Source organism: Macaca nemestrina, chromosome 8 (assembly GCF_043159975.1).
Source record: "Macaca nemestrina isolate mMacNem1 chromosome 8, mMacNem.hap1, whole genome shotgun sequence".
Taxonomy (NCBI): Eukaryota; Metazoa; Chordata; class Mammalia; order Primates; family Cercopithecidae; genus Macaca; species Macaca nemestrina.
Genome location: NC_092132.1, coordinates 132,753,672 through 132,776,531, shown reverse-complemented (window position 1 = coordinate 132,776,531; position 22,860 = coordinate 132,753,672). Strand labels below are relative to the sequence as shown.

General features: G+C 52.1%; 1 protein-coding gene across 4 annotated transcripts in view; it reads right to left on the bottom strand.

Moving 5' to 3' along the window:
- LOC105482101 (GDNF family receptor alpha 2) overlaps positions 1-6,120 on the bottom strand; it is a 100,442-nt gene extending 94,322 nt beyond the window's left edge. The window contains exon 1 of one of the 4 annotated variants that reach the window (XM_011742050.3): positions 5,910-6,120. In XM_011742050.3, the coding sequence (XP_011740352.2) occupies positions 5,910-6,105 (196 nt within the window). In that variant the 5' untranslated portion in view covers positions 6,106-6,120. Of the gene's footprint in view, positions 1-4,258; positions 5,014-5,909 lie in introns of those variants that run through there. The other 3 variants (XM_011742052.2, XM_071068533.1, XM_071068534.1) reach the window with 3 other exon arrangements.
- Positions 6,121-22,860: the final 16,740 nt, after the last annotated feature.

Sequence of the window (22,860 nt, the reverse complement as noted above, 5' to 3'; positions counted from 1 at the left end):
CTTGCGCTTCTCTTGCTAACAGTCTCCCAAAAGGTCTGTTTCTTCATTACCTTTTACAAAACTCTTATCTTTGAATGGCCTTGTTTTTCCTCTTTTTTCTTTCCTCTCCACCCTCCTGTGAAACCGCCTTCCCCTCTGTCTCTTATTTTGTTCTTCCTTCCAAAAGCCAAATAACTGCAAAAAGGAAAAGCTCCCCTCCTCGGACCCCAGCCTTGCAAATGGAACCTTGCTCCTCCACCAATGTGCAATCCCCTGTCAAGCCACCTTCCCATCCTGGCCCCAGTGTCCACACCCACAGTGCCTCAGGAGGGAGGGGACAAGGAAGAAGAGAGAGAAACGGCAGGACAGGCTCGCCTGATCCTTTCAAACCCAAGCTCCTAAAATGGTTTCCTCCAGACACAGACATCGTCTTCCCAGCCCCTCTGTCCTCTGCCAAGCCCCTATCTCCAGATCCTGCCCCCAGGAAAAGCACGCACCAGGGCCCAGAGCCATGACTGCTCTTTCCTGGACCCCAAGAGTAATTTGGGAGGCTTCCTCGACTCCATCTAGCCCCAGAACATAATAAAATCCTAGGCCAGAAGTCCCGTCTTCAATACCGCAGAATCCCCCATCCCTACCCAGAAAAGCCGCTCTCAGGCCTTCCCCTGGGAGGCCCTGCTCAGGGGGGGCGCTACCGCAGGGAGACAGCGACACCTAGGGGCAGCGCGCTGCACAGCGGGCCTTCACTCCCGAGAGCCCCCAGGGAACAGGAATCCATCCACTCCCTGTAGGACCAGGCGGGTGGGAGACCCACCCCCAGGAGGCAAGAGAGAAGAGCAGTAGGGGTGGGCCTGGGGTACAGAAGGTTTCTTCGGGGCCCAGAGCAAAAAGCGTGCCCTTCTCCCACTGACCAGACCTCTGCCCCAGAACAGGAAGGCTGATGGATGTGGCCAGGCTGAGACAAGACCAGAGAAGAAATCAGCGCGGAGTTTGAGGCCCGGCAACGGCTGGAGAGGCGTCCTCCACACAAGCTGAGGCAGCATCTTTCTTTCCCGGCTTCAGCAGATTCCTACCTCCCTGAGCAGGACCCAGGTACAGCTGGGCCCCCAAGAGCAGATGAGTTGACACGGCCCCGCCTGCACCTGCGGCCCCCAGCCAGCCTGCGGGAGCCTCTGGAACAGCACAGCCCTGGGCCCTCCACGGACTTCACCCCCCCCCGCCTCCCCATAGGCTAATGCCCTCCCACCTTGACTGAAACGAAGACTGCACTGTCATAGAGGGCCTGGGAATGGAACTTCCTAGCTTCCTTAGCCTTCTGTAGGCACAGAATTCACAGCGTGCTTAAAGGTCAGATTAGCCCAGGGGATTCAGGCCATAAGGACATTTACTTTGCTTGTCCTACAGTTGAGGCCTAGAGCCCCACAGGATGATCCTTGCACAATCTTAGGGAGGCTCCCATGCCAAAAGAGAGGGCTTCCCCCATCCTGCCACCTGGCTCGTGTGACCAAGCAAGGGATGCACTCTGCGAAGGGCCAGGGCATCCATTCACCAAACCATCCTTGACTCTTCTAGTTCATTCCATGACCCCCAGAACCAATCAAGCCCAGCCAGAGAAAGGAATCCCTGCAGCATGCAGCCTTTAGCTAAAAATCCTAAGAGAGTGAAGGGCAGGAGGTATCCTGGTGATGTTTCCAAATCCTAAATTAGGAGAAAACTTTGATCCATCAAGACACGGGGGTAGAGAGGGGTGGAGAAGCGACACAGAGCTACAATTGCCCTACTGCATCCAACATCCCACCAGAGTTAGAGCATGTGCTAGAAAGCCAGTCGGAAGTGGCCCCCTGGCCAGCTCAACACCCCCGCCCGAGTCACTTTCCCCATCTCCTTCTCTCCCTGGGTCAGCACTTGAGGTCAAGATACTAGGCAAGAAAGGTCTCTCTCTCTCTCTCCACCATGGGTTATCCAGCCCAGACCTCACTCAGAATCTCAGTGTAAGGGCACACAAAAGGCCTCTGCCCCCAGCTGAAATTGACCACCAAGTCTCAAGCCCCAGAAAACCTCCCCCCACCCTCCACCCACCCACCCAGTGGAATTTTCAACCAGTTCCCTGCCAGGAAAAGGGCCCCAGGGCTGAAGTTTCCTAAACACCAACCCATCTCCCATTCCTTTCCACTGGCCTAACCCAGAGTCTTTCACTATCTGTGGTCACTCCACTCAGCCCAGCTTTGGAAGGGGACTTCTCGAGGAAAGGAAACTGAAAGGCTGTGACCCAATGGGATGCTGAGCCTGCTGCTCTTCTGTTCTCACCCCCACCTCTCAACACAGCCTCCAGGGTTGCAGACATTGGGATGGGCCTCTCTGATCATCCCCCAAGCACACGCATACACACCCACTTCTGAGAAGGAGAAAGGTGGACTCCTCGGCCTGCCTGGCTGAAGAAAGCCTGCCTGCAATGACCAGGGGCCCACACTGCTCTTCTCCAGCCCCTGACCCCAGATGGTACCCACATTTGGGAGCCCTGCCCATCCTGGGGTGTGCAGCTCAGCAGTAGACAATCGGGCTGTTTTGCTTGAAATACAGTTTTTTTCCCCTTGGCCCTGATCATGCTTGGACCCAGAAGGCTGGCTTTTCAAACCAGCGGTGGGAGAAAAGGTCAGATTTTATAGTAGCCCCTTCAGAATGAGAGTCCACTTGCCAGGGTTGTCAGAAAGGGCTTCGGGATCACAGCTGGCCCAGAGCACCTTCCAGCTTCCTCGATGAGCCCCTCCCACCCCAGAGAGAAGCTGCCTCTGGCTGATGGAGGCAGGACCTCTAAGGCCACACACCAGAGCAGGGCCTTGCCCCCTTGGAGACTCGCACCTGGCGGGAAGCATAGGGGACAGGCAGAGAGTCCAGAGCCTGCGTGGACACCCAATGACTCCGGTCCCTTATCCTAGTCTGGTGGGCACTTCTTAGACCACACACATCCTCCTGTAACCACCTCCTACCTCCCCACTCGGGGCAGGATCCCCTGCTGTAGGAGGGAGAGGGTAGGATCATGACCCCGGCTGGTCAGCCTGGCTTAACACTGGCTACACAGCAAGCCAAGGTGGTAGAACTGCACCCTCACTGAAGCAGACGTGTGCTCCTTACAAACACACACACAGAGACACACACACAGTAGTTACTCAGCTCCCTCTATGGGAGCATCTACTCCCTGGCAGCAGCCCTGCCTGGGACCTCGGTGGTGCACAGCCTTGCAAACGCCCGCCTTTCCTCATCTCCCTCCGGAGATTGCCTTCTCTAGACCCATTTCCCAAGCCGCTGAGAGTTCACCGAGCTTAAGCTAAGGGAGTGAGCGGCTGGGAATTGTGTGTGGAAAAGAAACTGCGTGGGGCTCGGGGCGCCAGGCAGCCCCTCCTCCCGTCCTGGAGGCGGGGGCGGGAGGGGGGCGCTTACAGAAGGAGCAGTGGTCTTTGTTACCCGTTTTTCCTCCCTCGCCTCCCACCCTCTTCAAACGGAGGAAGCGAACTTTGGCCTCCCTCCGGTCTCTTCCCACCAGTCACGGGTGTCCACGGCCCCCAGAGGTGGAGGAGGGAAGGCCGGGAACGGCTGCTCACAACCCTCCGCTCCCGCCCACCCATCTGGCTCCGGACTGGGTAGGGAGAAACTTGAAAAGTGTTCCGGGGAGTGGAGCCGCCGGTTAGGGGCTCAGGGTTTGGGGACGCGGGCTGCATTTGCCAGGCGCGGCTGGCAGGTGGGGAGTGACTGCCAGCGCTCCCCCCCACCCCGCGATGTCCAAGCGGTAGCCGCCGGAGAAACCCGCGCCCTCCACCACGACCGACTGGGGGGTGGGGGGGGCAGACCAGGAAAGGCGGACCCGGCAGGACTGTTCTTTCCAAGCCTCGGAGCTTCTCCCTCCCTCCCTCCTTGCAGATCAAGAGTTGGATATTTTTTTTTTCCTTAAGTTGCCACAATTCGAACCCATTATTTCGGGGGAGATGAGCGCTATACTGGCATGTGATCGAGCGCGGGTGTGTGTGTGTGTGCGTGTCTGCGGGGCCGGTTCGGATGTTGAGTCTCCCTCCCGATCCCCCCGCGTCGCCAGCCAGCCGTGGCTCTGGTCCCTCGTCCGCGTCCCCGCTGCCCGGCCCCGCTCGGTTCGCCAGCGCCGGGCCCGGCTCGCTCCGTGGCGCGCTCTCCCCGCCGGCCTCCCGCCAGCCCCCCGCCGGCGCTCCGCTTGCCCCCCGCCTCTCCGGCATCTCGCCTCTCCCTGAGCTCGCCGCCCGCAGGTACTCACCTAGAAAGAAGAAGAGGCAGAAGGCGTTTGCCAAGATCATGTTAAATAAATCCCACCGTTTTTTGTCTTTCTCCCTTGTGTAAAAAAAATAACAACAACAACAATAATAATAGTCAAGCAGTGGTAATCAGCCCCAAATCCAATGCAGAGATCCCAGCTAGTCCACCCGATGAAGATCCCGAGTCCTGCGATTCTTGCCTCTGGCTGGAGGGGGTGGGGTGAGAGGAGGGCGGTGGGCTGCCTCTTGACGCCCCCCTTGCCCGCTACAATCAAATATACGCGTATCTGTGTATCGGCTTTCTAAGCCAAGAGCCCGGTCCTGGGGTCAGCCCTCCCTTCCAATCGTCCGGGAAAGCGTGAGTCCCCGCGGGTCCAATTCCCCTGCGCTTCCCAGGAGGGGCCTGGTGAGGTGGGGAGAGAGGCGATTTGCGAGTAAAGGGCTGGAAGGAAGCGGCGAGGGAGGGGGTCGGAATAAAATGCAAATAGGAATGAAATCCACCGACGGGTGTCAGCGCCCAGGAACAATCCAGTCGGAGCTTCGAGGACGAGAGACTGGAGTCGCTTCTTTCGCACCAAGACGAAGACAAGATTCAAAAATAATCTTCTCCCGCTAACCCTTGCTCGGCTCACTTTTTTCTAATGGAATTCCAGTGACCGTGTGTCTCTGCGTGAGTGTGTCTTTCTCTCTCCTCTCCCTCGCTCGCTCTTTGCTCTCGCTCTCTCCAGCTCTCCCTAGCTCTCCTCTCTCCCTCCCCCTTCTCCCACTCTCCCTGCTCCTCCCTCCGCCCGCCCCCTTCCCCCTTCGCGGCTCCCTCGCCGCGGCTCTCGCGCCCGCGCCCCTCTCCTCCGCCCCGGGCTCGGCGCTCGGGCTCCCAGGCGGCTGGCGGCGCAAGGCGCGGGAGCGCGGCGATGCTCTGCAGCGGCGGCGGCTACACGGCGGTGGCGGTGGCGGCGGCGCAGGGAATCGCGGGCATAGAGGAGAGCCCAGCCGCCGGCTCCCTCGGCTCAATCGCCCGCCCTTCCTGGGACTGACCTGCTGCCTTGGCCGGAAACTGACTGGCTCCCCCGGCTACCGCTCGTGCTCGAACCCACCCAAGCGTCGGCACCCTCCTCCTCCCCGCGCAGCGCTCCCCACCCTGGGGACGGGCTGCGCCCTCCAACCCCCACTGCCCCTGCCCCCGCCCCCTGCGCCGCCGGGTCTGGGAAGCCTGGGGAGCTGAGCTGAGGCTGGAGGGCGCGGAGTCCGTGGCGCCAGAGCCATCCGGGGGCGCGGGGAGCAGGGCGCTAGAAAAATCCTAGCCTGGTGGCCCGGGTCTGAGCGGGGGCTCCACCCTCCGTAGGCTGAGGCGTCCCTGCGCCCGGGCGCCGAGGCCGACAGAGCGTCTCCCCGATGGTGCCAGGGAAAGGAAGTATCCCCTCCGGCCCCAGTGCAGCCTGCCGGCCCCGGCCTAGCCCCGCGCGCACATACACGTGTGCTCTCCGCGCGGACCTCGGGAACTTTGCCCTCACGCCCGCGGCGCGCTCACCTCCCGCCCGCTCCGGCCTCCACCCCTTCGAGACGCCCCTTCCCCGGTCGGTCTCCCCTGCCCCGGCTCGGAAAGAAGCCTGCTGCGCCAGGGCACCCTGACCACCTCCTCGGAGGCCAGCGAACCTGCCAGAGTCGCCCCAGAGGGATCGGGCACGGGCTTGCACCCCACCCCGGCAGGAGCGCCCGGAGACCGACCCGGGCCAGGGCTCCGCGGCCTGCTGGGCTCCGAGGAGCTCGTCCCGAGGCAGCTGCCGGCTCCCGAGGCTCCGGGGTGGGGTGTTTCCTCCCCGCTCAGCCGGGAAGGGGGCGATTGATCCATCTGTCAGTGGGCCGGGCTCACCGGCGTGTTTTAGTCACAGAATTTACAATAAACGTCCAGAAGGACCAAAAAGGAAGCGTCTGGCTGGGAAACGGCTGGAGGAGAGGTGCGGCTGCGGTCACGTTCCGGCGAGAGCGGGAGAGGCGCGGGCCCGTGGTCGCGCGAAGGCTCACACCCACGCAGCCGGGCACCCGGGATGCCGGAGAGCTACCAGGCATCCCCCGGCCTTCGCGCCACGTTCCTCGCACGCAGCTCGGCTTGCACACAGCTCGGCTCGCACACGCGGTGTACTGAGGCGGGGTACCCGCAGCACCTCGGAAACTTTTCGTGCTGCCCAAAACTGAATCTGGGCTGCACGTAAGATAAATTCAGTAGTACCGGTTAAGATGCATTCTTAAATAACAAGACTCTGGAATCCAGTAAATGCTAGAAATCGACTTGGACGAGAAGGGAGGGGTCACTCACAAAACCAGCAGCCTTAGGTATTGGGAAAACTAGAGGGAGCAACTTCCATCTTGCGGATTTGGGCGGGAAGGCGGCTGCTCCTGGCCTTGGAAGCACAGAGAGCGGGTCTCCTGTGAACGCCGTTTTCCTGTGGTCCGTCCTGGGGCATCGACTTTCCTCCCTCCATCTTCTCCTCCAGCCATCCAATGGTGCCTGCTTAGAGCCTAGGCCCTAGCTGGGTAGTGGCGAGTCTGGGACAGAGGGCTTAAGGATTGGAGTTCTGGAAAGCCACCTTTAGGCCTGCTCTCCCTGTCGTTCCTCCAAGCCTCTCCTGTTCTAGGAAGTGACTTCGCATCTGACCAGGTCTCTTGGCTTTTTTTCCAAAAAATTGAGGAGTGTAAGGAACCGGCTTTGGATAAGTGTAGGTTAAAAGATAAAACTTGACAGGAATTACACTGCCAGGCAGTCTTGGCCTGCAGGCCCGAGGCTGGGAGCCTCGCCTAAGTGAATGTTCTCCCCACTCCCAGCTCCCCGACTTCCAGGGTCTCCTGGTTGTCCAAATATTCCCCACCACCACCCGTTTCGGAATCTCACGCAGGCTTTCCCTCTTCCAAGGACCCCGCTGCTCTTCGAAATGGCATCTTCCCGTATGTCCAGAGCATCTGCCATGAGGAAGGACCCCCTCCTTGTGCGGGGATCCACAGAGGAAACACAGTTGGACACGTACTATAACACCTTATAGATAAGAGGACTACTGAACCTCAGTTATCTATAAAATGGGGATTAAAAAAGATAATAAACCAACCTTGTAGAAATTAGATGAGATACTACACAAAGTGGCTAGTACAATGCCTGGCCCATATAAAGTTGTTTACTGCTTTACTCTGGGTTCTACAAGAAGAATTAGGGACCTGTGACAAGGCAATAAAACCTAAGGGGCAAATGAGAGCAGAAATAAAAAGCTATGGGGCTTCAAGGGCAACAGAGACTGCGGAGCAGATGGTGCAAGAGGTAGTCACAGGGAAAGGCGAAGTCTCTAGCAGGTAGGAAGCAAGCCCTAGGCTCACCAACACACTTCCACACACTCCATAGTGCCTGAGTCCTTTTACAGCCTTCCTGGCTCATTCCAGTGCTCCTGAGGTCACTGGCAGCTAAGCCTCCTGCCCACAGCCTCTCCCCATCACAGATCCCAGAGTCCGAATCTGCAGGGGAGGGGAAGGGAACACCGAAACCTTCCATTCCTTCCCTTTCTCTTATCTGTCTAGTCCTCTCTGCTTACGGAGTAGGTTCTCTGGACAGCAGGAGAGGGAAGAAGGACCAGCGGAGGGGAGGGCTTTGCAGCCCCACCCCAACACACATACACATGCGCACCCAGGCCTGGGCCACACCGCTCACTGACCACAATCTCATTCCTTTGTGAACGGAAGAAGGCTGAGGGTTCCCTGACCCATGAGATAAAAATCGACCAGCAGTCAAAAGAAGGTCTCACATCCAGCTAAGACTGTCAGGAGCCACAGAACTGGCAAGATGGAAGTGTCCTCGTCTATAGGACACAACGTGATCCAGGGCACCCCACAATCAATCCATCAGCACAGACTTATTGAATGCCTTCTCTGGCCCCAGCACAGTGCCAAAGGCTCTGGGGAATACAGCAAGACTGCCCCTGCCCTGGAAGCATTTATAGAGTCAGGCGTGTAGCTATGAGAAGATACTGAAAAAACCAAAGGCACAGTGAGAGAAAGGAAGAGTTGGTACCACTGACTTTCAGGAGTGCAGTCAGAGAGGACTTGCTAGGGGTAGGATTCAAGCTGGAGCTGGAAGGATGGGTAGAATTGGCTGAGCACAGAGGAGGACACTCCAGGCAAGCAAACAGCGGAGGCAAGAGCACAGTGGTTAGAAAGGTCTCAGGAGGCTGGGCACGGTGGCTCATGCCTGTAATCCCAGCACTCTGGGAGGCAGAGGCGGGCAGATCACCTGAGGTTGGGAGTTCCAGACCAGCCTGACCAACATGGTGAAACCCCGTCTCTGCAAAAAATACAAAAAACTTATCTGGGTATGGTGGCGCACACCTGTAGTTCCAGCTACTCGGGAGGCTGAAGCAGGAGCATCACTTGAACCTGGGAGGCAGAGGTTGCAGTGAGTCGAGATCCCACCACTGCACTCCAGCCTGGGCAATGGAGCGAGACCCTGCCACAAAAAAAGAGAAAGTTCTCAGGAAAGGAACAATCCGGTGGGTGGGAGGAGCCAAGGGCACAGGTTGGGGAAGAACTAGAGGGTCCAGTTGGGGTGCTCAAGTGGAAAACTAAGCCTTGCAGTCTTCAGACTCACACACCAGGAGCCACTGAAGGTTTTTGAACAGGCAAGTGTCATGATGAGAATAATGTTTTAGGAAGATTGATCTGATCACTGTGTGAGGGATAGAGACCAGGGGCCAATTAGGAGGCGATTTTAACAGTCCCAGGCGGAGGCAATGAGGGCCCAACAGGGAGTGGCAGTGGGCGTGGACAGAGGGAGAGGGTTGTTAGAAGCAGTGTTAAGGATGAATCAGCATGATGCTGGAACACAGGGAAAGTCGCCAGGCCAAGACAAAGTGACCAGCCTAGCGGCTCAGCCTTTGTCCTTGGAAAAATAATAATTAAAGTAGCCAACTTTATGGCTAGATACATGTTAATACTCTTTCAATTTCTGTAACAACTCGATGGCTATTATTAGGTACTATTAATAGCCTCATTTTCAAATGAGAGAGGAGAGGCAAGAGAAGTGGTTCAGCTGCCCAAGGTCATATTTTAAGTGGCAGAATCTGGATTCAAACTCGGGCAGTCAGGATCCAGCAACCCTCACTGGTCAATTCTGTGCCTTGTATCAACAAGAAAAGTGGTGGCTTTCCAGGCCCACGTATGTTCATATTCCCCTTCAGAATACCTGAGATGCCCTCTTCCTCCCTTCCCTGTCCAGCAACAGTGTGAAAATATATCATAAGAATCAAAACAATTTTTTTTTTCGAGACGGTCTCACTCTGTCACCCAGGTTGGAGTTCAGTGGTGCAGTCATAGCTCACTGTGGCCTTAACTTCCTGGGCTCAAGTCATCCTTGGCCCTCAGCCTCCCTAGTTGCTGAGACTACAGGCCTGCACCTGGCTTATTTATTTACTTAACAGAGATGAGGCCTCCATATGTTACCCAGGCTGGTCTTGAACTCCTAGCCTCAAGCCATCCTCCTGCCTCACCCTGACGAAGTGCTGGGATTACAGGTCCGAGCCACTGTGCCCAGCCTGAAATTGCTTTTAAAATCTTTACTGTGACCCAGGCACGGTGGCTCACGCCTATAATCCCAGCACTTTGGGAGGCCGAGGCAGGCGGATCACGAGGACAAGAGATCGAGACCATCCTGGCTAACACAGTGAAACCCTGTCTCTACTAAAAGTACAAAAAAATTAGCCGGGCGTGGTAGCAGGCACCTGTAGTCTCAGCTACTTGGGAGGCTGAGGCAGGAGAATGGCCTGAAACCACGAGGCAGAGCTTGCAGTGAGCCGAGATAGTGCCACTGCACTCCAGCCTGGGCGACAGAGCAAGACTCCGTCTCAAAAAAAAAAAAAAAAAAAAAAAAAAACCTTTACTGTGGACCTTGTTTTATTTTTTATTCTAAAAAAATTAAGCATATCCTGAGAGTGACCTTCTTTTTTTTGAAACGGAGTCTCACTCTGTCGCCCAGGCTGGAGTGCTAGAGTGCAGTGGCGCGATCTCAGCTTACCACAAGCTCCACCTCCCAGGTTCAAGTGATTCTCCTGCCTCAGCCTCCCAAGTAGCTGAGATTACAGGCACCCACCACCACACCCAGCTAATTTTTGTATTTTTAGTAGAGACAAGGTTTCACCATGTTGGCCAGGCTGGTCTCGAACTCTTGACCTCAGGTGATCCACCCCCCAACCCAGTCTCCCAAAGTGCTGGGATTACAGGTGTGAGCCACGACACCCAGCCGAGCACTTTATTTTTTATTTAAAAAATAAATAAAATATTTACTGTGGACTTTGTGTGGCGTAACCTTTGGAGTTCAAGTCTAGAGCCTAGAAAGGATTCTGTCAGGTGCCCAGCTAAGTGCCCTGGGCCTGGGTCATGCATGGGCTTTCCCAGCCCCTGTCTCCCTCCTACTGGCAGGTTGACCCCTAACCAACATTCCCTCCACACTCCAGATCCCAGAGTCCCAGCCTGGAATGAGCACAGTAGTCTGGGAATGGAGACCAGCAGGAATTTAAATAAACCATCTGATCCCAAAGAATGAACAGGGCTGTTGGGGCAGGCTGGATGGGACTGGGCTAGGAGGGAAGAAATGCATACTGCACTCAGGGCCATTGATTTCTCTAATTGATTTCGGTCAGTGTTCTCTGTGCTTCATCATTCTCTTTAGAGGTAGGCACCGGCAGGAGGTGGAGCTCTGGCTTTACCCAGCCTCTCCCCAGGGCCTCACAGACCTCTCTGCAGCCCCACCCATCCCAGGGAGTCCTGCAAGCCCCAGGGTAGCCCATTAGAGAGGGAGGAACTTGCAGCTGCTGCAGCTCCCATGGGGGTTGGAAAGAGTGGGCAGAGCGGGGAAGCAGATGGGAAGTTGCTCCGACAGGAAGCCATCAAGACCACCTTATGTGACTATTGTACTTCCCAGCTGTACAAAGCATCTTCCACATCCATGATCTCGAAGTCCTTACAACATTCCTGGGAGGGGTCCATGAGAGAATTAGTTTCCCTTCTCAGGGAACAAACTCAAACACACTGTCTTTTTTTTTTTTTTTAATTTGAGACAGAGTCTCAGTCTGTCACCTAGGGTGGAGTGCAGTGGCACCATCTGAGTTCACTGCAACCTCCACCTCCCAGGTTCAAGCAATTCTCATGCCTCAGCATCCCGAGTAGGTGGAATTACAGGCATGTGCCACCTTGCCTGGCTAATTTTTGTATTTTTAGCAGAGTCAGGGTTTCACCATGTTGGCTAGGCTCTCAACCTCAGGTGATCCACCCCCCTCAGCCTCCCAAAGTGCTGGGAGTACAGGCGTGAGCCATCGCACCCGGCCTTGGGGAGCAAACTCACTCTTGAAGACCACTCATGACATGGCCAAGGTTAAAACATAGCCAGCAAGTGGCAGTGCTAAGGACTCGTCCAGTGGGCTTTCCAATTCCAACCCGGCCTCTCTCACAGGACAGAAATCAGGCACCCACCTACTACAGGCCCGGGCTTCTCTGCTGCTTTGTCCCGTAATAGGGGATCATGGAGGGCAAGGAAAAAGCACTCAAGTCATCTGGCATCGTCTTTGTGTCATCCAAGACAGACCTGGGAAGGGTTGTTTCTCTGAATTCCTGTTTCACCAGAAATCCCAGACTTCCCAAGAAAACTGTGAAACCTCATTCCTCACCTTCCCCCTTCACAGCTGCCCGATGGCAGCAGGAGCTGAGCTACTAAACCACCCTTCTGTTTAGCTATCCTAAGCCTAAAATATCCTAGCTGGGTGTCTGGTCTGCCCTTGCTGCCCCAGTGACACTGCACTCCCTCTGTAGTTAGCACCATACTGGCTACACCCCAGCCTTGTCCTGAAGTTGGTGCTGTGTTTGCAGATGAAAACTGCCTGGAGAAACCTCACAGCTTCTCTTTTGGACACACACACCCACCACATCTCTTAAGACACTGGCCATCTGCCAGGTTACCCAAGGTCAAGGCAGAATCAAGGAAGAGGGGCAATGACTCCTCCTGCCAAGCCTTGGGGAGCCGGCTCCTGCTGCCTGACGCCCCCTGCAGAGAGCTCTCAGTCCCAACAGCTCCCACAGACAGTATCTGTTTAGCCAAGGGCTAGATCTGAGCTGGACTGCCACTCAAAAGGCACAGGTCCAACTGCAGGACACAGAGGGCAGCTCCCAAGGGGCTTTGGCTAGAAAACAGAGACAAGTGTCTCTCTCTGAGGACACATGCCTTCCCTGGGCCCAACCCAGAGTTTGGCCCGATGAGCACATTTAGCTGTATGCCTACCCCCTCACCTTGACTTTCATTCTGGAAACTTCTTTTCCCATCATCTAGAATTTTGTCTCCTTCCCCGCACTGTCCCCACGTGCTCCTGCTTTCCTGCTATCCTCTCTTTCCAGAATAGGAAACCCCAGGTGGCGGAGCAATGTTTAACCTCAAAGAACGAATTGCTAATGGTAGAATTTTAGTCATCACCTGCTGAAGGTTGGAAGGAGCCCTCCATGAAAACAATAATAAACTACCAGCAAGTGCACAGCCTTCAACAGCCTTTGGTGCTTTTTTCTGCAAGTTTGCCTCCCTTGGGCCTCCCAAGAGCTCTCTGAAGTCAGTGTCTCTCACATGGGAAGACATATAGTCCAGGCATCAAGTGATCTGTCCCACTGACAGGGATCACACAGTCATGAAGTTGCTGGTCTAGGACTGGACCAAGGTGTCCTAACCCCAAATTCCCTATTTGTGAGTTATCTTTTGCTTAAATGCTTCAGTAAAATAAAATAAAATACTTTTTAATTTTAAGAACAAAGACAATTTCATATAAACATCTCCAGTGACAGGATCTTGTTTGACTCAGGGGCCGCATTCTATAGTCACAGATAACTCGGACAATTGAGTGGCTCTTCTTCTCCTTCTCCTTCTCCTTCTTCTTTTTTCGTGACAGGGTCTCACTTTGTCACCCAGGCTGGATTGCAGTGGTGCCATCACAGTTCACTGCAGCTTCAACCTCCCCAGGCTCAGGTGATCCTCCTGCCTCAGCCTCCTGTCTCTACAAAAGATACAAAAATTAGTTGAGCATGGAGGTGCATGCCTGGGACTACAGGCGCCCAACTAATTTTTGTACCTTTTGTAGAGATGCAGTTTCACCATGTTGCCCAGGCTGGTGAGTGGTTTTTCTTATGCCAATGTGGAATTTGCCTTTCCATAACTCCCATGTCCGCAAGGATCCAGTATATGGGGAGGATCCCGGAAGTCACTCGGACTGCAGTGGCCTTTGGGCAGAAAGCAGCTTGTCTGCCCCTGAAGTGCTGGCTGTTGTGGATCCTGTTTGCTTTCAACAACAGCAGCCTGCTCCTTGCCATAGCGAGCAGCTACAATTCCCCCTCCTACTCCCCAGCATAAGTCACATAGTCACCATCACGTCCAGTCCACACAGTGGGCTCCAGGATGGGACATTCCCAGGGGTACAGGCAACTGCTGCCTCCCCACTACAAAACAGGTGAGTCCCTCCTCCCTGGGAGGGGAGGGGCAGGCTGGGCTAGGCGTTCTGCCCTCCTCCCGACAATGAAGCCCAGGATTCTGCCATCTTCCCTTGCCCTGGGATGGGCCCGGCCTTTCATATTCTTCCTACCTGACTCCTGGGAGAACATCCCACCTGGTATTCTGGAAAGAGGCTTGGACAAGGATTTGAGTTCTAGCTTTGACCCAGACTTGCTGCCAGCCCAGAAAAGAGTTCAGCACAGTCTGGGGTAGCACAGTGCCCATGATCTGCCCTCAGGAAGGATTTCCTAGTGGAAAGGAAGAAAAGGGAAGCAAGGGATGGAGGGAGAGAGGGAGGGAGGGATGTGTGTACCATTGAATCTCAGTGCTCTCCTCATCTCTGCTCCAACCTAACTCCCCAAATTCATCTTCCATCCAGTTCACCTCATGGAATGAGCCAGCAAGGTACACTTGGATTCAGCTACCAGCTCTGCCACCAGCTGACCATGTGATTTTAGTTCCTTTAGGATAACAGTCCTCTACCCTGCCCTTGTCACAAGGGACAAGGATGATCAAATGAGACACTGAATATGACTATGCTTTGAAATGTAAGCGATGCCCTGCAGATGTAAGAACCTGTTGACTTTTCCAGGCAGCCCACATCCCATGGTGAGTTCTGGGGACCACCCTTTGCTATCTGTTTCAGGATAAGTACTCCCTGGCCACTGCATTACTTGGGACAGCTTTTGCTACTCCAGTGACTTGGGACTTCTTTGTAAAAAGGATCTTTCCCTTTTCACAAGTAAGAATACTGAGGCCTCCAGGTCCTGCTGTGTATGCTTCTCTTAGCTCTTCTTGCATCCTGTTGAAATCTCCCATTCTTATCTGTACTCTTCATTCAACTCGGAGCTCTGTTCGAACACGACCTATATCCTCTTCATCACCATAGCCTTAGGGGCTGGCCTGTGATAACTGCCAAATGAGTGTAGAATGAATGAACGGGCAAATGATGCCTCTAACCCAATATAACCTTAGCACAGGGGCTGAGGCCCAGGATCACTAGCCTGTTTCAAACCACTTAGCTACTTGTTTGGGACTCACTGGGGTCTAACTGACCCACATAATAAATGTTTCTCTTTCCTCCCCTTTCGTTCTCTTTAGGGAAAATTGATAAATCTGACCAGAGGATTTTTTTTTTTTTTTCTTTGAGACAGAGTCTCATTCTGTCACCCAGGCGGGAGTGCAGTGGCACGATCGCGGCTCACTGCCAGCTCCACCTCCTGGGTTCACACCATTCTCCTGCCTCAGCCTCCTGAGTAGCTGGGACTACAAGCGCCCGCCACCACGTCTAGCTAAATTTTTTGTATTTTTAGTAGAGACAGGGTTTCACCACGTTAGCCAGGATGGTCTCAATCTCCTGACCTCATGATCCACCTGCCTCGGCCTCCCAAAGTGCTGGGATTACAGGCATGAGCCACTGCACCCAGCCCTGACCAGAGGATTTTTTAGCCATTTAAGTTATTTTAATTCAAGCTAGATTGACTTATGCTCTTGACTTTAAAGTCTAATTCTATAAAGACTCAGTGCATTCATGGGAGACAGACTCGTTAGAATTCCCAATCCACACAATACACTGCCTCATTCTTACCTATTAGCAGTGTGATCCCCTGCCCACCACCCTCCCGCCCAGTGAACCAAGTCACTTGTCAGTCTGAAGAAACAAAGGGGTTGCAGTCCCCAAGCCAATCCCCCTGAAGTGGGCAATGGAGGCATGGCCCACAAAGAGCTAGCAACAGTCCTGGGAACACAGGGCTCCCCCAACAAGAAGCCTGTGTCCTGTGCAGACAAACCAAGCAAGGCTCTCTGGATGGGAGATCAAGAGCTGGTGGCTTCTAAATAGAAGAAAAGGTAGAGCTGGCCTTGTGCCCTCCCACAGGTAGTCAGTGCCTCCATACCTCTGGCCCCCTGGTGTTCCCATTGCAGGGAGCACTTTGGCTAGGGGACACCTCCAGCTTCCAACCTCAGCTTCCAACCTCACCTTCCACCAAACGGATCTGTTCTCCCATTTCCTTTCATCCAACTGCCACTTTGGAAGACAGTCTTGTAAACAGATCCTAAGGGAAGCGATCATCTATTTATTTTAAGAGATACTGGTGCAGTAAACTCTTTTTCCAGAACCAGCAAAACTGATAATGGCCCTTTTTTGCACTCAATCTCAATCACTGAATTCTTCAATACCTTCTTGTTACTCCTCTCTGAGGCATATGCATTTTAAAGAAATGTTAACAGAGAGACAAGGCCCTAATGCAAAATAATAGATCTCTAACTTTAGAAGTCCCATACCATGAAAAAGGGATTCGAATGAGACCCCAGAAGGTGAATCTACAGCATTCACATGCCACTCCCTCTCCTAATCATGGCAGATATTGTAAGGCTTCTGGATGCAATGCTCTAGGCACACAACCAGTCACTTGGAGTGGCACACAAGTTTATCTAACCCATCTGCAAGTCCTAGTTCCATGAATTCTGAGTCCCCTCCAGTTGTAGAATCTGGGCTTCTATGAGGTGACTGAGAAGCCCTCTATCCTTCACACCATGGATGACTTGTGTTATGCCCAGCCATACCATAAGAGTTCAATAGGGGGCCAGGCATGGTGGCTCACGCCTGTAATCCCAACATTTTGGGAGGCCAAGGCAGGAGGATGGCTTGAGCCCAGGAGTTGGAGGCCAGCCCGAGCAACACAGTGAGACCCCATCTCTACAGAAATAAAAAATAATTAGCCAGGTATGGTGTTGTACACCTGTAGTCCCAGCTACTTGGGAAGTTGAAGCAGGAGGATGGCTTCAGCCCAAAAATTCCAGGCCACAGTGAGCTATGATTGCACTCCTGCACTCCAACCTGGGTGACAGAATGAGACCTGGTGTCAAAAAAAAAAAAGTCCAGTGAGGGCATCCACAAGACTTTTCAGAAGACAGAGACCATCCCACTTTCCTAAGGAGAACAGAGAAGGAGATTTGTGGAGGAGACCTATTGTGCCAAGAAAAACACTCAGCCCCTGCTGGAATCTGACAACTGATTAAAACAAATCCTTGCTACCGAAGGGCCTCCACGTCCCATCGGCCCTGAGAAAGGGGGACATCCCAAGGTGCTGCCCACGGCCCTCGCCAAACTGCCCACACCTGATACTCCATCCATTGCACCCCTTGGATCGGACCCAGGAGTATGAATGGGACTCGTGGTCTCATTTCTCAATGAGAGTCACCTCAGGCCTCCCAACACAGCGGCTGCAGGACTGGGAGGCAGGAGGGCAGGGCTAACGTTGTGCTTGCTAATGAGCCTTCTGGGAGCGTCGAAATGGGCTGCACAGGTGCAACCAATAGCCAGCCACACGCAATGTCATCTGCTCAGCAGTCAACACAGCCCTGCTGCTGTTAGCAAGGGGCCAGAGACAGACACCGTTATGGGCCCAGGAAATTCATGCAGCCAGAGGGAGAGCAGGAAGGGAGCCCAGCAGGCTCCTCACCACACCCACCCTTCACAGGCCTGGCCCTTTTGAGATCAAGTGAGAGCCTTCTTTCCTGCTTCCCCTTGATTCAGTGGAACCAAGGCATTAGATACCTACTGTGCTCCAGGCAGAGTGGGTAAAGGAAGTGGGTTTTTAGAGACTTATCCTGTCAAGAAAAACCATCAGCACCTGTGGGAATCTGACAACCCATTAAAACAAATCCCTGCTACAGAAGGGCCCCACACCTCATCAGCCCTGAGGAAGGCAGCATCCCCTCACAAGGTGCTGCCCGCAGCCCTCGCCAAACTTCCCACGCCCAGTGCTCCATCCAGCACGCCCCTTGGATAGGAGCCAGAAGCATGAATGGGACTCGGGTGCTGGAGAATGAGAAAGGCATCCTTTCTGTCCTGCAGATAAGGGTGTGGCAGGCAAGGCCTCCTACCCCAGGGAACTTCCATCCCGTCCGCTCCTCAGCACGCTGCCTTGCTCTAGTTAGGTCCTTCCGTTTCTGACACCACCATGCGGGACTCCTGACTGGCGGTCTGCAGACTGGAAATGCAAAAGGAACCAGAATGTCTCACCCTTCTCACTCCTCACCCTGTACAAAGTGCCCTCACACAACCCGTCTCAGCTGATGCTCAAAACTACCTGCTCAGTGAACGGCTGGTGATTGTTACTTGAGGCCCTTTAGTCAGGAGATGGAGCTCAATCCCGCTTCTGCCACTTTCTAGCTGCCTGGCTTTGGTAAAGTCCCTAAATCTGGCTGTGCCTTGGTAAAACAGGGACAATAACACCTGCCCTGCCTATTTCACATGATTGGTGATTCATTCCACCAGCCTATTTCACATGATTGGTGACTCATTCCACCAGCCTTAAAGCACCTACTATGTTCCAGGCACTGACATAGACACATTGCCTCTGTCTTCTTCTTCTTCTTCTTTTTTTTTTTTTTTTTTTTTTTTGAGAAAGGGTCTCACTCTGTTGTCCAGGCTAGAGTGCAGTGGCTAAATCACGGGTCACTATAGCCTTGACCTTCCAGGCTCAAGTGTTCCTCCCACCTCAGTTTCCCAAGTAGCTAGGACTACAGACATGCACCACCATGTCCAGCTAATTTTTAAATTTTTTATAGAAATGAGGTCTCTTTATGTTGCTCAGGGTAGTCTAGAACTCCTGGGCTCAAGCGATCCTCCCGCCTTGGCTTTCCAAAGTGCTGGGATTACAGGTGTAAGCCCCCATGCCTCACCTTCTGTCTTCAATAAGACAGGATCGAAAAGCATACAGCCTAGTAGCAGGAGGCAGATGTACAAACGAGTAAGTGCAATAATGTTTGGAAGCTATGGTGGTAGCATTATGGTATAGTGGGGAGAAGGACTGACTGGATAATGCATACACAAAGAAATGGAGGTTTTAGAGAAATCATTTCATAAGGAAATAATACTTGCTAAGCTCTTCCCAGGAGGTACTTCCATATACATAATTGTTCTAGATATCAAAAAAGATGATGAGTGTGAACCCACTCTATAATAGGCTGTGGGGAGTTGCACAATGCAAAGCATTCATGTAAAATATCAGACTTCAGTCAACAAAAATGGGTTGTATTAGTTAAGCTAGGTTAAGCTAAGTTTATTGCTGCAGCAACAAACTACTGCAAAGTCTCAGACGGTTAACACCACCAGGGTTTATTTATTCCTCATGCAACATGTTCAGTGTAGTTTGGCAGGGGACTCTGCTCCACACAGTCACTCAGAGATCCAGGCTGACTTATGCATTATCATCTTGAAAGTGCTACACCTAGAACACAAGGCCTCTTCAGTCATTGAGGCAAGAGGAGAGACAACTGAAGTGCAGAGAGCTAGCCAGAATACATGTCACTTTCACCCATAGCCCATTGGCCAGAATCAATTACATGCTCCTGTCTAACAACAGTGGGACTAGAAGATATGAGGAAATGGAATGTCTGGTGAGCATCAAGACCTCTGTCACAGACAACAAAGAACTGTCTGCATTTCGCAGAACTGGGGTGTTTGGCTAATCAGAGTCCTTTAGGGAACTCTAAGTCTGGTCCCCTCAGAGCCAAGCGATCCCTGCAGAACTGGAAATGTATTCTTCCTAACTACAAAGTGACTGGCAATGGCAGAGAACTGAGGAACAAGACTCAAGTTATTTCTATGACTCAGATGAGCACAGAGTTAACACAATAATGATCATAGCTAACTTTTTCTTTTGAAGAGACAGGATCTCACTCTGTCACCCAGGCTGGAGTACAGTGGCACAATCATAGTTCACTGTAATCTCCAACTCCTAAGTGCAAGTGATCCTCCCACTTCAGCCTCCCAAGTAGCTGGGACTACAGGCACAAACCACCGTAACTGGTTAATTTATTTTATTTTTTTAGAGACAGGGTCTTGCTATGTTGCCCTGGCTAGTCTCAAACTCCCAGCGACCCAAAGCACTGGGATTACAGGAGTTAGCCACTGTGCACGGCCCATAGCTAACATTAAGTAAACACTTACCGTGTGCTAAGTCCACATCACCTGTATTATATTATTTAAGCCTCACAACCCAGGAAGATAAATAGTACTAATAGTCCCATTTGATATATGAAGATAATAAAGAACAAGTCAAAGGTTCTTCATATTTTTTAATTCATAACATATTAGAGCAGGAAATTGAACGCAGAAGTCAGTCCCCTGTCTCCACTTTACCACAAACCTATACTACTCCCTATAGTAAAATGGAGTCACTAATTTTACATACACACACACACACACACACACACACATGCATACACACAATTTGCAGTTCTAAGATCTGGATTCTCAGCCTGGTTCTGTCACTAGTTACATAACCTTAAGTAAGTCCCTTCACCTCTCTGAACTTCCATTTCCTCATCTGCAAAACAGGAATAATAGAAATATCTATTATCTATTTAATTATCTTATAGAAAAGAGTTTTTTCAACTATAAACTTCTCTGCTAAAAAAAAAAAAAAAAAAAAAAAAAAAAACTGGTGCGTTAGATATGCCCTAGGGATGAAGCGAGGTCACACCTCCTGGGTGGGGAACAAAATAGGACAGATGCCTTACTCTGAGGAGTCTTGCTGGCACCCCTGAAACAGCCCCTAACAACAACCAGAAGTGGGCCCACCCTGCCTCTTCCTTTGTCCCCATGCTCTGTTTGGCAGCTCGAGCACAGCCTCAGATTTGTCTTTTTCCTGCAGAGGTTTTTGCAGGATTTCTGCTAAGTGGGGCAGCAACATCAATAAGTTCCATTGTGTCATGAGTGTTATTGAAGAGCAGAGTGTCTGGCCTGCTGGCTGGGGCTTCTGGGCTCATAAGCTCCCCCGACCCTCTTTCACCCTGGCCTCATTGGTAAATGGCCCCTACTGCCCTTTCCAGCCCTTTCTCCCCTGCTCCAGCCTCCGATTCCATTCTGCATCAGGACCACTATTCCAGCATGCTTGGTCCACACATCCATCCCCAGAAGTGTCCACCAAACATTCTCCCCAAACCCAGAGCCTTCACTCAAAGCATGCCTCCCACCTAGAATATCCTCCCACCACCTCGCCTGTCAAAGTCCTTCTCAGATGCACAAGGCAATGTCAACAGCAGTTGCCTCCGGGTGATGAAATTACAGATTATCTTTATCTTTTTCTTTCCAATTTCCTCTATTTGGAGATCTGGGGGAATGAGCACATAATATTTTTCTCATCAAAAAAAAAGCACAACGAAATCATGTTTTAAGTTCCTACCTTCCTGTGAGCCCCTCCCCTTCACCCTAGTTTACAATTCTGTTTCTTCTGTGAAATTCTATAGTTCTCGGCCCTATCATAAATTTCTTTACACTCTAGTTAGTTTGCTGGGCATGAACATCTGGTAGCCCCAACCAAATGGTAAGCTCCATGAGGGCAGGGGACATATTACACATATTTTCCCTATGCTGCACAGCCCTCTGCACAGTTTCAGGAAGAGCTGAAGCAGCGAGTGAGTACTTACCAATTATGGGGTTATGGGATGGCCTCAGTGTATGTTACAATGGCTTGGGGAGGTAGAGTCATGCAGACTAAGAACTAAAGGGCCTTGGAGTTTATACAGTCTGATGCTCCGCATTCATACAGTTTCTGACATTTCATTTGCCCCCATTAATAGGGTCTGCTTACCCCCACTACCTGAGCAGTCAAACTAGGGCCGGGAGACATAAAGCAGTTTGGCCCAAGCTTCCAGAGCCCACATCTCCTGTGGTCCTGTCCAGTGCCTTAACCACTAAACTGCAGCTGTCACTCCAAGACCTTATTAATAGCCATTTCTCTCCCCAGTCAGTGGCTGGACATGGTTTGCCAGGTTAATAATTTGTTCATTAGGCACCTAATGAATTACTTGTTAATTGCTAACTTGATGAACAGCCAGCAGTCCCCATCTGCCTGGAGAAACAACAGCAAATAACCACAGAAGGGCTGGCCAAGCCCCAGCGGCTGCAAGGCAGAAGCTTTGGGCCCCAGAGGGTGGCAGTTCCCTCGGGGAGAAGCCTGTCTTGGCCAGTCACCTGGAGCTGAGTCCCCAGGGATGGGCGCCTCTGGTAAACCACCTCTTGCTGGTCCTATAACTGCCCTGCAAAGGGTCGAGGCAGCCCAGATCTTCATCTACCCTAATTATTCAAGACTCCTCTCCACAAAACTGCCCCTTTTTGCTTTCTTTTCTTTTTATCTTCTCTGAGTTTCTATCACTTGACGTCAGAGCTACGGAGGGTCTCCAACTTCTGATGGTTCAACTTTCGATTTTTCAACTTTACAATGGTGGAAAAGAGATACATTTTCAGTAGAAACTACTTCCAATATGCATGCAACCATTCTGTTTTTCACTTCCAGAAGAGTACTCAATAAATTACATTAAATATTCAACACTTTCTTATACAATAGGCTTTATGTTAGATAACTTTGCCCAATTGTAGGCTAATGTAAGTGTTCTCAGCACATTTAAGGTCGGCTAGGCTAAGCTATGATTTTTGGTAGGTTAGGTATATTAAGTGCATTTTTTTGAGATAGTGTCTTGCTCTGTCACCCAGGCTGGAGTGCAGAGGCACAATCACAGTTCACTGCAGTCAAGGATCCTGGACTCAAGCAATCCTCCTGCTTCAGCCTCTTGAGTAGCTGGGACTACAGGCATAAGCCACCACACCTAGCTAATTTTTTTTTTAACTTTTGTAGAGATGGGGTCTTGCTGTGTCGCCTAGGCTGCTTTTGAACCCTTGGGTTCAAGTGATGCTCCCACCTCTGCCTCCCAAAGCACTAGGATTACAGGTACAAGCCACCATTCCTGGCCTAAATGTATTTTTGGCTTATGATATTTTCAATTCACAACGGATTTATTGGGAAATAACTCCACTGTAAATAGAGGGGCATCTGTTCTCAATGTAAACTTTTTGTATCCACACATAATGATACGTCATCATATTTTCTCAGGGCATTGGTCCTATCTTCCTATCTCAAAGGCGGCTACAACATTCCTATTGGTCACTTCAAGCTTCCTAAAAACAGAAACCACATCTTTCTCATTCATCCTTGTATCTCTTGTACCTAACATAATCCCATAGTCCCTTATAAGTATTTATTAAAG